Source organism: Nanorana parkeri, unplaced genomic scaffold (genome assembly GCF_000935625.1).
Source record: "Nanorana parkeri isolate BGI_ZX_2015 unplaced genomic scaffold, ASM93562v1 scaffold17, whole genome shotgun sequence".
NCBI lineage: Eukaryota > Metazoa > Chordata > Amphibia > Anura > Dicroglossidae > Nanorana > Nanorana parkeri.
Genome location: NW_017306285.1, coordinates 3,137,680 through 3,151,577, shown reverse-complemented (window position 1 = coordinate 3,151,577; position 13,898 = coordinate 3,137,680). Strand labels below are relative to the sequence as shown.

General features: G+C 47.0%; 1 protein-coding gene across 1 annotated transcript in view; it reads left to right on the top strand.

The window, feature by feature from the left end:
- The window catches only part of LOC108790035 (peroxidasin homolog), a 36,171-nt gene extending 33,379 nt beyond the window's left edge, over positions 1–2,792 (top strand). Inside the window, exons 19-20 of the mRNA XM_018560212.1 lie at positions 1,199–1,280; positions 2,709–2,792. Coding sequence (XP_018415714.1) covers positions 1,199–1,280; positions 2,709–2,786 — 160 coding nt within the window. The 3' untranslated portion in view covers positions 2,787–2,792. The remainder of the gene's footprint in view (positions 1–1,198; positions 1,281–2,708) is intronic.
- Positions 2,793–13,898: the final 11,106 nt, after the last annotated feature.

Here is a 13,898-nt window from a genome sequence, read left to right as displayed (position 1 = left end):
CCTTAGACCCACCGCTGTTCCTTGTGAGACTTTTCTGCATGAGTTTCCATTCTCTGTAGCTCTGAGACATACCACTGTTCCTTGCAAGACTCTTCCTCAGATGGCTCTGTCTTCTGTAGGCCTGAGACCCACTACTGTTCCCTGTAAAACTCTTCTTCAGACATCTCATACTTCTCAGCCCTGAAACCCACCACTGTTCCTTGTAGGTCTCTTCTTCAGACATCTCCATCTTTTGTAGCCCTGTGATCCACCACTGTTCCTAGAGAGACTCTTTCTCGGACATCTCTGTCCTCTGTAGCCCCGAGACCCACCACTGTTCTTGTGAAGCACCTCAACAGACAGGCAATGCTGTTCTGAATTGGCCAAATTCTAGAAAATTCTTAACACTCAAGAAAATGTCTTAATCCTTGCCCTAGCATTACATTGGGCATTTGATTATGGATGACATTGGTATTTGTCTAGTTGTGGATTTCTTGGTAAACATTTTGGACTTGGACTTATAGCTTCCCTAGAAATCCCTTTCACATTGCGTCAGGGACTCACCAGACCTTTTGATTTGTAAAGAGACCCTGTCAGTTCCATAACAAATTTTGAAAGGAAGTTTACTGCAATTGAAGAGATTTTATACTCTTCTCTCTGGTGGGCCTGTGTCTTGTACCTCTCCTGCGTTCTTGTGCTGCAGACTCCATCAGACTCTTCAGCATTCAACATTCCCAGAAATGTTGGATGGCTGTGTCCTCCAGTTTCATCCTGTAGTTCTTCCCCAGACCACTGTCTCCTTGCTGAGACATGTAGTGATGTAGGGATCGAAGGAAGGAAAGACAGCGCAGGGAACTCAAGAATCCAACTTTCCTGCCAGTGTCAAATGCTGAAGAGTCCTCTGGAGGCTGCAGTTCTGGAACAGAGGGGATGTATGAGACAAGGTCCAACTGGGGTTGGATGGGTACGTTTTTGGGGGTTGGAACTGACGGGGTCACTTTTGGCGCAGCCTCAGTCCTCACCTTTTCAGAAGGGCAAATAACCGTCACATCACATCTCTCCTCACTTTCCATAGAGGTGGTAGGGACCTTTGAATAGGACTGTTATTCCCTTTGTGTTCTGTTATTCCTGTACGTCTTGCATTGTAAAGCATGGCTTGTCATTGTACCTTTTGTATGTAACTTCCCCCTGTGTCCGCTCTTTGTTCTTCATCTTGTAGACAGGAGGAATATCTACAAGAGGACTCAGAAGAAGACTACATCTCGACACTTGAAACAACCCTCGCAGCGTTACAAAACAAGGTGCGACCAGACCTAGCAGAGCTTTAGTGATCTCTATAAGACTGCAGGTCACATAAACCTGTTGGCTGGTACCGTCCCTCCATTTATGTCTTTTATTTCCAGACAGTCCAAGTGTAGATCAAAGGCTCAGATCACACAGCTTTACATAAGGGTACCAGTCTTTATTTCAGCCAATTGAACTCAGATGAAGATAATGGTTATATTTTGGGAAAAGAAGGATCCTAATTCTGGTGTGTTAGCTATGTGATTTCAGCCTAATATATATATAGAGCTGCCGATGAGTGGAGAAGAAAACCTTTCCCGCTCATTGAAAATGCTGCTTCCTTCCCTATGTAGTGTTCTTTGCTGGCAGAGCTGAGTAACAGCCACACCCCTCATGTCATGTGTCCTCAGAGAGAGGGGGTGTGCCCGACCAGATCTTTTACTGAGTGATGATTGCATTGTAAATTCATATGAGCACTGAGTTCATCTCTAGTGCCTATTAAACTGCACAGTCATATTCAGAAACCCTGAACAGCTGATGTAACAGAAAAATGGAGTTTGTTAGTACAATGTCTATCAGACTGCTATTTATTCTGTGACTTCACCTGGGATTTAAAGAACTGCTTCACACCAGCTGAGAGTTAGCCCTCATTCACACGGGTAACGGTCGGCCCGTACAGATCCATGCTGCATACACGGCCGTATCGGGCAGCTCCCGGGAAGGACAGGTGCTGCGTGTGATAATACGCAGCAGCCTGTCCTTCTCTATGGGAGTACACGGCCGTACGCTCACCCGACCTGCGCGTCTGAGTACGCTGACGGGATGGATCTTGTCTGTGTCCGAGCAGGGACACCCTTACGGACGTGCAGGTCGGGTGAGCGTAGAGCGGCGTACGGCTGCGTACTCCCATCGAGAAGAACAGACTGCTGCGTACTAATCACACGGAGCACCTGTCTTTCCCGGGAGCTGCCCGATACGGCCGTGCACGCAGCACAGATCTGTCCGGGCCAGCCGTTACCCGTGTGAATGAGGGCTTAACCTCAGGCTTTCAGGTAGGAGGGGGAAGTACTGGGCCTCTTTGTATTCTGAAACATGTCAGCCCTCATGTGTATATATGTCTGTTAGTAGATACAATATTTGCATTGCTTTGCTAGAGTATGAGTGTAACTAGGCAGTGATGAATGGAGTACAGGTCTATCAGGAAGCAATGAGAACTTTCCCAGCCATCACTTGCTTGTTTGTATTGCAGGTCTGACCTTTCCGATATCTGCTATTCTGTTTGCACTTGGAGATGTTTGACTTCTTAGTTTACACTTCAAATAGCAGAAATACAGGTTTACCTCCCTTAAGGGTGTTTTGTTGTTGTTGAGCACGTCTCAACTGTGTATTTAGCTGTCGGTCTGACGTTGCCTTTTAAATATTTGTTCAATGTTCCATCTTGTTAGGTGAGGGAGATGGAAAGCCAGCTGAAGAAGCTGCAGAAGCCTCAGATGGACACAAGGGGGCAGCACCCGCTACAATGATGTACTGTACCTCCATACCGCGCCACCGGTACAGCAAGAAGGACTCCAGACCATTTGTGCACGAGGACCGCTAATCACCCACAAGACCCGCGCCGGCAGTCTGTAGGCCATCCTGACCGCAGACTACACTGAGCGTTGAACTTACTGTCCATTTTCTTTTGTGTACTGTAGTTAAAACTCTGATCCTCATAAACTGAAGGTGCTGATCATACTCAGGAAGTTGCCGACATCATTTTCTCTGATCATAATTCAGTGCAGATGCAGAACAGAACCAGTATAAGCAAAGCCCAACTCCGCCCAAATCTCTTTTAAGTTAGGAAGGGTTCAATTCCCAGTTGGATTTGTATTGGTGGCTGTTGGGGAAAATGCTGCTCACTTCCTTCACTGTCACCAGGACAGGAAGTGAGCCCATGTTTCTCCACGATAGTTATTCACAGCATAGTGTCTATCCTTTCCTCACCTCAAAAATAAGAGTTTTGGCTGGGGATGGGTCTTGGGTAAGAACTTTAGTTTAATATCATGTCTGGATATCATTTTTAAACGTCATCTTTTCAAATCTTTCAGTATAATTATCTATGGGACTTTTTTTTACTTTTAGCAGGGAAGAAGATAATATAGTCATTGGCCTGAAACCCTCCGAAAATCTTGTCTGTGTCCGCCGCAGCTTGAGCAAGGACACCTGAATCTACTAGGTGGGCAGATCACCTGAAACTCCTAGGTGGGTGTAGACGCATTAAACACTGGGCGGGGACACCTGGACCTCCTAGGCAGGAGAGGACACCTGGACCTCCTAGGTGGACAGGGACACCTGGGACTCCTAGGTGGACAGGGACACCTGGGACTCCTAGGTGGACAGGGACACCTGGGACTCCTAGGTGGACAGGGACACCTGGGACTCCTAGGTGGACAGGGACACCTGGGACTCCTAGGTGGACAGGGACACCTGGGACTCCTAGGTGGACAGGGACACCTGGGACTCCTAGGTGGACAGGGACACCTGGGACTCCTAGGTGGACAGGGACACCTGGGACTCCTAGGTGGACAGGGACACCTGGGACTCCTAGGTGGACAGGGACACCTGGGACTCCTAGGTGGACAGGGACACCTGGGACTCCTAGGTGGACAGGGACACCTGGGACTCCTAGGTGGACAGGGACACCTGGGACTCCTAGGTGGACAGGGACACCTGGGACTCCTAGGTGGACAGGGACACCTGGGACTCCTAGGTGGACAGGGACACCTGGGACTCCTAGGTGGACAGGGACACCTGGGGCTCCTTGGTGGACAGACACCTGCGATTCCTAGGTGAACAGAGACACCTGCGATTCCTAGGTGGACAGACACCTGCGATTCCTAGGTGAACAGAGACACCTGCGATTCCTAGGTGAACAGGGACACCTGCGATTTCTAGGTGGACAGGGACACCTGGAACTCCAAGGTGGATGGGGAAACCTGAAAATTTCTAGGTGGAAGAAGACACTTGAAAGTTCTAGGTGGGCATGCACATCTGGAACTCTTAGGTGGGCAGGGCTACCTTGACCACTGAAAATCCAGGAACACCTGGAACTCCTAGGTAGGCATAAACATCTGGAACTTTTAAGTGGGCAGGGGGACCTTGAGCTCCTAGCTGAGCAAGAACTATTGGAACTCCTAGGTGGGCAGAGGAACTTGAAAAGTCTAGATGAGCAGGGTAAGCTGAAATTCTTTGGAGTCAGAACACCTGGAACTCCTATGTGGTTGTGCCAAAGCATTGCACTGTGGCGAGAGAGGTCCCTGTTGGATATACTGTAAGAAGCCAAAGGGTGAAAGAATACCCTTTCCCTGTGTGTGTCTGTTTCCAGGTCCACGTATGGCCCGGGAACCACACAAGTGTGAACACAACATAATTGATGCCACAAAAGAAACTTTGTATGACGTAATCTGCTTTTATTCAGTATGTTCTGCAACTTCTGTCATTGTAGTAGTAGAGGCGCAGGTGGGTAAAACCAACAGGAGACGCAACTAAATAGCATTTGTGTTTAAACTTTGCCTTTTGCCTGCAGTTCTTTCAGTTTTATATTTGTGGTACATTTTATGTTAAAGATTTTTCCTTTTATAAATGGTTTTATATATAAATATATATATTTTCTTTTTAATTCTTTAAGCAGATTCTGTATTTTACAAATAAACATTTATTATAAGGTTTATCCATGACGCTCCGTTTGTAAACTGTCCTGGATCTTCTTTGGTTGCGTCTTGATTTTTCATTGCAGTTTGTGTAATCTGTTCTCCCCTCACTTTACAGGAAGTGCAGAAATGACTCCTCGTCATTGTATCACCATTCATGGTTTTCCTCATGCTGAATATGATGTCTCCTTGTCTCTTGTACCTTTTGACTTGCTGGAGAAGAGTGTTTTGGTTGCCTGTGACCATGGCCCTGGTAACTGAAACCGTGTCCTATTTCTGAGAATTGTGTTTGAGATGGTAGCTCGGAGTCATGTGACACTAGGGGGCTTTTTTTATTTGATTTATGTCTCTTGTATGTCTTTCATAGAAGAATGATCATGGTTTCATTGAGGGAAGCTCTGACTGATGCTCAGAAGACCTGAGGGCTAATCCTTTGGTTTGCTATTTATTTCCCCTTCTCAGTGCTGATGACCTCATCCAACCTTCTTCATCCACATGGTTTCCATGCATCGGCTTCTTGGTAGTGATGGCGGTAATCCATTCCTGCGCTATGTGTGTAAGCAGAACTACCCACAGGTAATGTCACTGGTGCATGTGACAGGGGGACAGCGCAGGAACTCAGTTGGGAGAATGTCTGAACAAGGACCTTCATGGCAGGATCACCAAGGTAATATTTTAAAGAAGCTGCAGATTTAAATAGATTAAAAACAACTTTTGGGATTTACATATGTATGAGCTTGTATGAGATTTACATGGTTGGGTTTTAATCTGCTTGTAACGTAATTGGAGAAGAACAATTTCATTCGATTATAGAATCTGTCTATAATGTAGGGAACAGAATCGGCGGACTTTATGGTATTATTTTTATATATTGATAACTTTTTCAGTTCATTTTTTTAATTATTATTGTGTAAGTTTTGCCCACTTCTCAAATAGAAGAACACACTTTAACCCTTTGTAGCCTTCTACTGGTTTGATGGGACCGACAATTGGGGGGGTCCTAGTGTGGAGGAGATCGCTCAGAGACTGACACCCTTTGTCTAGTTATTATGACAAAATAAAATACTAACTTTGTCATAGTTGCTGCTTTGGCTGGAAGTATTCGATGTGTTGGCCTTCCTCTTATTGTAGTTTCATTGGCTGGGGGTTAAGTCCCCGTGGTGTCTCCTGCTGGTGAAATGTCTTGTACTTTCCTGTTAGACTGTGCTTGTGTGGAGATGGCTCAGAGACCAGTGTCCTCTGGTGGGTGTAGAGGAGAACTGAGGCCTGAGGTATCTGTTGGGGGTCTTATCCAATTGGTCCTAGCCTTGTCTTTGTGAGATAGAACGAGCACCTCAATGGTGACATGTCGTGGTGATGAGGTATAACTGCGGGGTGTACCTTGTGGGTTAGAGTTCTGCCTTACAGCCAGTGATTGTTATTTTTACTCGGCTAATCATTTCACTTCTTTTGTTGGGAGAGTTCTGTCTGTAAGAGACTTTTGGAGTTGGCATGTCGCTGTTTGGGTGAAATGTCATCAACTCCCAAGATGGACTCTCCAGAGAACTAGTTCACGTGTGAGCTCTATGAGTTTCTATAATAACCTGTTTGTATGAAGATGGGTCAGAGGGCGATACTCAGAACTCTGGGTACTTACACATGAACCTGGTTTAGTAGTTTACTTATTATTATTTTTTTGTATTGTACAAATGGTTCCCAATCCTGAAATAGAAGAACGAGCACTTCAATGGTTGAGCTGAGGCGGTGGCTCAGAGGATAGGAGCTCTGACTGGTCTGCTGGAGACCTGAGTTCGAATCCACACATGAAAGCGTTCAATGAAAGTGCTGGAGACCCTCCTGAGTGCGATACCACAAGAGCGCTGTAGAGGGAAAGCCTCATGAGTCCTGGGTGCTGTGCAGTACCTGAGCCCCCTGTTGGTGGAATGGGGTAGTGGGAAATATTTCAAACCCACTACTCTGTCCCACCACCAGGGGGTTCAGATACTGCACAGCACCTGGGAGGTGACTTGGATATATATATATATCTGGGGTGAGCCAAAAAAAAAACCCCTAAGTCCCTAAATTTTGAATGGGCAGCCCCGGTAAGACAGCCCCTTGTATTTATATATGTTGCAGTGATGTCACAGACTATGGACCGAAGAGGGGGTAGTCCACACTCTATTGTGATGCCACACATGTTACAGGCCTGTGGGGGCCTGGGACTGGAGCAGACGGGTGGGTTGTCCATGGCCTCCAAGCTTTCACTCAGCAATTCGAGCTCGATTCTACTGTGCTTCCATGTACTCATTCCTGGGGGTCTACAGCACTCTTGTGGTATCGCACTTGTGGGGCCTACAGCACTTTCATGGATTTGCACTTGAGGTCTGCAGCGCTCTCATTGATTGGCCCTTGGGGATCTGCAGCGCTTGTGTGGATTTGAACTCAGGTCTATGGCGCTCTGGGTCAACACTCTTATCCACTGAGCTACTCGCCTCTGCTCAGCAACTCATGTGTTCATTCTCCTATTTCAGGAGTGATAAGTCGGCACAAATTCAGAAAGCAAAACTGAGATTCGAACCGGCGACTCCAAAATATCTGCTGGGCCATAGACGAGCGCCTAAACCTCTGAGCCAGGTGGCCCTTTGTCTAGCAGGCCCGTCATTCAGGACTTAGGAAGTGAAATGTGATCAGCGACTCTTATAAATTTAATTTAGAAGAACCGGGAATCGAACCTGCGACTCCAAAATCACTTCTGGGCCCGGCTGCCAAACCCCTACGCCAGAGCCAAGGTCTGATGTTGGGGGGTTTAGCAGCCAGCCCTTTAAACATCTGGAAGTAGGAAATCAGGAAAATATACTTAGTATATATATATAAAAAAAGATAATTGATTGTGAGTAAAAGTGGGACTTAGAATATTTTTTCCTCCTTTGGATCAGCTGTGACTCAGACACTTAGCAGTCAGCCCTTTACACATCAAGACTTAGTACATACAATCATCATTGATGTGTTCCATTCATGATGTGCTCCTCCCATTTTGCATAATTGGCAGATTAATGAAGATTGGCACCAGGTGATTCAATATCCCTCCCGCCATCAATATTTATAATGAGCTGGGACTTATCTCTTCTTATTAATTTATGGGGTTGTGGGCAGAATGTTTAGCAGATGGGCTGTCCTCCAATTTCAGACCCACAGGTTGGGTTGAGTTGATGATGATGACGGCACACAGGTTGGGTTGGGTTGCTGTAGACCCTCCTGAGTGCGATACCACAAGAGTGCTGTAGAGAGAAAGCTTTGTGTGTCCTGGGTGCTGTGCAGTACCTGAGCCCCCTGCTGGTGGAACGGGGTAGTGGGAAATATTTCAAACCCACTACTCTGTCCCACCACCAGGGGGTTCAGATACTACACAGCACCTGGGAGGTGATCTGGATATATATATCTATCTCTATATATATCTATCTCTATATCTATATCTCTATATCTATATCTGGGGTGAGCCAAAAAAACCCTAAGTCCCTAAATTTTGAATGGGCCGCCCCGGTAAGACAGCCCCTTGTATTTATATATGTTGCAGTGATGTCACAGACTATGGACCGAAGAGTACCTGGGAGGTGATCTGGATATATATATCTATCTCTATATATATCTATCTCTATATCTATATCTCTATATCTATATCTGGGGTGAGCCAAAAAAACCCTAAGTCCCTAAATTTTGAATGGGCCGGCCCGGTAAGACAGCCCCTTGTATTTATATATGTTGCAGTGATGTCACAGACTATGGACCGAAGAGGGGGTAGTCCACACTCTATTGTGATGCCACACATGTTACAGGCCTGTGGGGACCTGGGACTGGAGCAGACTGGTGGGTTGTCCATGGCCTCCAAGCTTTCACTCAGTGATCCAAGCTCGAGTCTACTGTGCTTCCATGTACTCATCCCTGGGGGTCTACAGCGCTCTCATTGGTTGGCCCTTGGGGGTCTACAGCACTTGTGTGGATTTGAACTCGGGTCTACGGCGCCCTGGGTCAACACTCTTATCCACTGAGCTACTCGCCTCTGCTCAGCAACTTATGTGTTCATTCTCCTAGTTCAGGAGTGATAAGTCGGCACAAATTCAAAAAGTAAAACTGAGATTTGAACCGGCAACTCCAAAATCTCTGCTGGGCCCTTAGGCCGGCTTCTAAACCTCTGAGCCAACTAGCCCTTTGTCTAGCAGTCTGGTCATTCAGGACTTAGGAAGTGAAATGTGATCAGTGACTTAAAAATTTAAATTAGAGGTTGATGATGACGACGAGCCAAGCCTTTCATTTTTAGAGCTGGCTTAGGGGATCCGTAAGGTGGAATGGTCATAGCTGTGGTGTTGGAGTTCCTGGTTCTAACCCCAGTTCCAGCTCCTTGGATTAGGATTATATAAATACAGCCGCTATGAAGGGAGGTTTCTTGGATTTTGTGCATTGATAGCGGTGATACTGGTGTGCTGGTGGTCATTAAAAATATTGGAGGGAAAATGTGGACAGGAACCAGTAAACCCATCCCAGTATTTCAATCTCTCGTTCAATAACTAATTTCTTTTGCCAAACTTACGTCCATTTGCGGTCAGGCGTCACACAATTCCAGTATTTATTTGGCTGCATATATGACCTGTTGTTGTTATTATTACATATATATGTTTTGCTTTCTCAGCCCCAGGTCCCCAAAAGCCTGTAAAGTGCGGGCATCACATTAGCCTGTGGGCCTCTCCTCTTCTTCGGGCCATGGTCTGTAATCACTGCAGCAGCTACATTTACATTGTGCTGCCTCACTGGGGCAGCAAAGCCCAAAGATGGGACTTAAAGTGGCATTAAACCCTCAGATTTTTTAACATAAACCCAGTGGTGTATTTAGGTTTGGGGCTGCCCTAGGCAAGACAAAACTCGGGCACCCCCCCATACACTAAATTTACCCCACCTGGCTGTGATCTCATGTGGGCTCTGCGGTGGTCTCTACAGGATCTTTGGTGGGCTCTGTGGGGTCTCAGGCTGCTAAGCCCACCTTATATATATACCGTGTTTCCCCGAAAGTAAGACCTAGCACTATCTTCAGGGATTTCTGTAATATAAGACCTACCCCGAAAATAAGACCTAGTTCGGTGGTAGATCTCATATTACAGACATGCCTGAAGATAGTGCTAGCCGCAGCTCCCTGACTTGTGAGCTGGCTGCCGGCCACAAAGTAGCGGGCCGCGGGCCGGTACATCTGCCGCTCGGCCGGAATCTGCATCCCGAGGCAAACGCCTTGTTTGCCTCACGGCAGATACGCCCCTGCATAAACCAATACTGTAATGTGTGCGTTACTGTAATCCATGGTTGTTTCCCTTCTCTTTGCTGCTCTTCCTTTTAAATCCTCATGTCTTCTCATGCTGGGGGAGAACTTCCCTTTGCAGCTGAGTGCCTCTTACTGTAGTGCTGGCTCAGGTTACAACCCTATACACAGACACCGTGTATCCATTCCTGAGACAAGGCAGTCTGCTGCAAAACAGAAGTTCTGCCCAGCTTGAGAACAGATACGGATTTAAAATGAAGAGCAGCAAAGAGAAGGGAAACTACCCTGGATTACAGTAAGGCGCACATTACAGTATTGTTTTATGTTAAAAAATCTGAGGGTTTAATGTCAGGAGAAGTTTGGTGTGAATTGAATATTACACATTCCTAGTTACCCCAATGCTTTAGTGTCAATGCAGCTGACCCACACTAGCTACCGAGACCTGAGCGTTTCAGTGACCGCTGATCAGTCATCTCTCGGTCTTTGCTTGCAGCAGGGGGTGGGCAAGGTTAGTCCCCCCTTCCACTCTCTTCTTCTCCAGCTACAGATCAGGGAGAGGGGCAGATGCGGTTGGCTTTGGCTCTCAGCCACACACACAGCCAGTTCTCAATTAGCCAGCTGGGGTGGATCCTTGCAACATTGTAAAGTTCCTTCTCAACCACGGGGCAACTCCACCCCGAATAGTGGGCGCAAGCCTCCTATTGGCTAACTGTGGGTCACAGGATTGCCTTAGTATACATGGATTTACCCATATATAGCCCAGATCTCATTGGTGCCCAGATGTGTGCCTCCCAGGTACTGCACAGTGCCGAGTATAGGATCTGGTGATCCCGGGAATTTGTTTTCTTCAGCACGGCGCATAGAATAAAAACAGGAAACATCATCACTTTACACTTTTATTAGAGAAATTCTGGGTCCCCTTTAATTTTTTTTTCAAAAACAGGCCCCTGGTATATAAAAAAGCAAAACACAAAGAAGTGTATTTATAAAGAAAATTCACAGAGCCCTTCATCCTACAAAACTCCATGTACATTTGTTCTGTGTGCATGGGGAAAAAACAGGTTAGTATATTTTGTTTCCAGGTCCAAAACAATTCCACATAATGGCCACTAGATGGCGCTGAGGAGCATATAAGTATTTCCTATGATCTTCGGCTCCATCTAGTGGCCATCATGTGGTATTTCCTCCTTCATTGTAATCTTATGAATGATCGACATTCGACCTGGACAGAAAACATCATTTCTGCCCTCATTCACACCGCATGCAGTTTCACAAGGTGAATATCTCTGTGAATTGTTTATAAATACACCCGAAGGTGGCTGCAGGAAATCCGGCATCTCAGCCCAGCCGGTCGCTGGAAATATGTGAAATGATAAAACAAGGCGTGAATGGTGATGTGCATCTCGTAGAAGCTGTAACATGGGGATGTCTTGTTAAAATGTTATTTTCAACATCTTTAAATCTGCAGCTTTGATTCAAATAATCCCTGGTGATCCTGCCACGAGGGTCCTTGTTCAGTCACTTCCTGTTCTCACAATTGTTGTCACCCTGTCGCATCCGCTTTTGATGGAGACAAGTGGGCGTTTTAACACAGGGACGTTTCAATGTTGTCACCGTTGGGAAACCTGCCCTGAGAAATGTCATACAACCATCGCTGGAGTGCATGAGGACAGGAAGTGGCTTCAAAGAATCACCAAAGGAGGAAAAAGGGGAAATAAGGATTTGATTGAAATAATGGCAATTTTACCTTCTTCTGTCCTCACCTGAAGGTTGCTCCGCCTGCGCAGGGTTATGTCCAGCCAATAGTGCCGCCTGGTGCTTCCACTGCCAGCCATAACCTTGTGTACCTCCCCCCTCCTCTGCAGTCATTGGGTGCAGTGCAGGCCTCCTCCACCTCCCTCTGCCTTCTGGTACACAAGGTATGTGGGGACAATTAATGTAAGGGGCACTCTGATGGGGACAATGATGTAAGGGGCACTCTGATGGGGACAATGATGTAAGGGGCACTCTGATGGGGACAATTCATGTAAGGGGCACTCCGATGGGGACAATTAATGAGAGGGGGTATTGAGGGCACATAAGATTTGGACTCACCGGACCTCCTTGATTTTGTTCAGCGCCCCTGCTGAAGTCCGTATTCCCCTCTAATAGACTTTGAACAAAAAATGAAACGTATAAGTGAGTTCCGGCAGGAAATTGGAAGGAAGTTCAAGTCAATGATATGTATAAAGATCTGAGGGAGGACCGAATCATCAATATAGAGGGAGGAAGAGCTGTGAACTTCCATACAAATAGGTCAGTAAACGTCTCCACTCGCCGCTCTTTCCGGGCCGAGAAATTCTCTCTATGAAAGTCCACCTGTTTACCTGCTTTACACGCACCGTGTCACCGGCTACAACACCTGGCAGGAAAATCAAATATTCTACATACCTCTGGACTCGTTCAGGAAGAATCGATTCCCTAGCCCAGTCCCGCGTTATAGCCCTTTCATCCTATAAGAGTAATCTAATTATTGTCTGTGCTGCCCCAGCTCCTTCACCCCTCCCTTTACCTCCCTACATAATCTTTTAGGTAGCTGCCAGGAGAGGAGTGAAGGAGAAGACTATAGCATGCCACTTGAGTGACAGTTCTGAGTCTGCTGGGGCTGCCTACATCACATCCAAGATGGCGGCGCCCACCAGTGGTCTCCTCCTGGCTCCTACTTCACAACTGAGTCCTGTACTAATGTAGGGCCCAGCAAGAGACACCACAGTCCCCAGCGGGGACACAGCCATTCCACACTTCTTCTGAAAGTGCTGTTTACCTGGTTAACCCACCCCCCCTACTTCCTTTGAGTCACAGGCCAACCATAACCTAAACCTACCTTCTAAATGTATCCCTCAACCATCAGCATCATCCCTAAATCTCAGGGAACCCTCGGGTGAGGGGTGCCAGGCTGCGTTGTGGGGCGGGAGGGGGCGTTAATATACCCCCCTGCCCACAGTGCGATCGCCTGCACCGGAACGTTAAGTGCCCTCCAGGAGGAGCCTAAGAGTTAAAGCACAACTCCGCTAAAGAAATGCCAACACAACGTCCTAATCATGTCAGAAACATTGAGGAAAATGCATGCTAGCCCCAGAAAGCATCCGGAGAGGTGCCAATTGTTGCCTCCCGCGTGTGGCCGCTCATCCCCAATGATCACAGTGGAGTCGGTCTGCTCCCAGGATGCCCTGCAGGCCTCAGAGTTCTCTGTTCTGTAGGAGGCACAAAGAGAAGTCAGCGGTTAGTGAAAGCTGCTCGCTGGTAATACAGCCGCGGGCCCGGAGGAAAGTGTTGTGCAACGCAAACATATAAAGCCAATGTGGGGAGAAACTTGTATGTGGAGATTCCAATGACTATGACTCCGCCTCCCGGCCATCCCAGGTCATCAGACGATCCCTTCTAGATTAAAGGGACAGGTGGATATATATACACACACACACACACACAGTATACACACACACACACTATGACCGCATTACTGAACTGACCTTCTTACCCCACAATGTCACATAGTTACAAACTGCTGGATTTCGGATGTTTGTGAATTCCACGAAGGAACCAAAGTAACAGTTTCTGCCGTCTCCCTCCCTCCTCATAAATGTTACAATGTTCATCATTCCCAAGTACCCGGAGGACTCCGCACT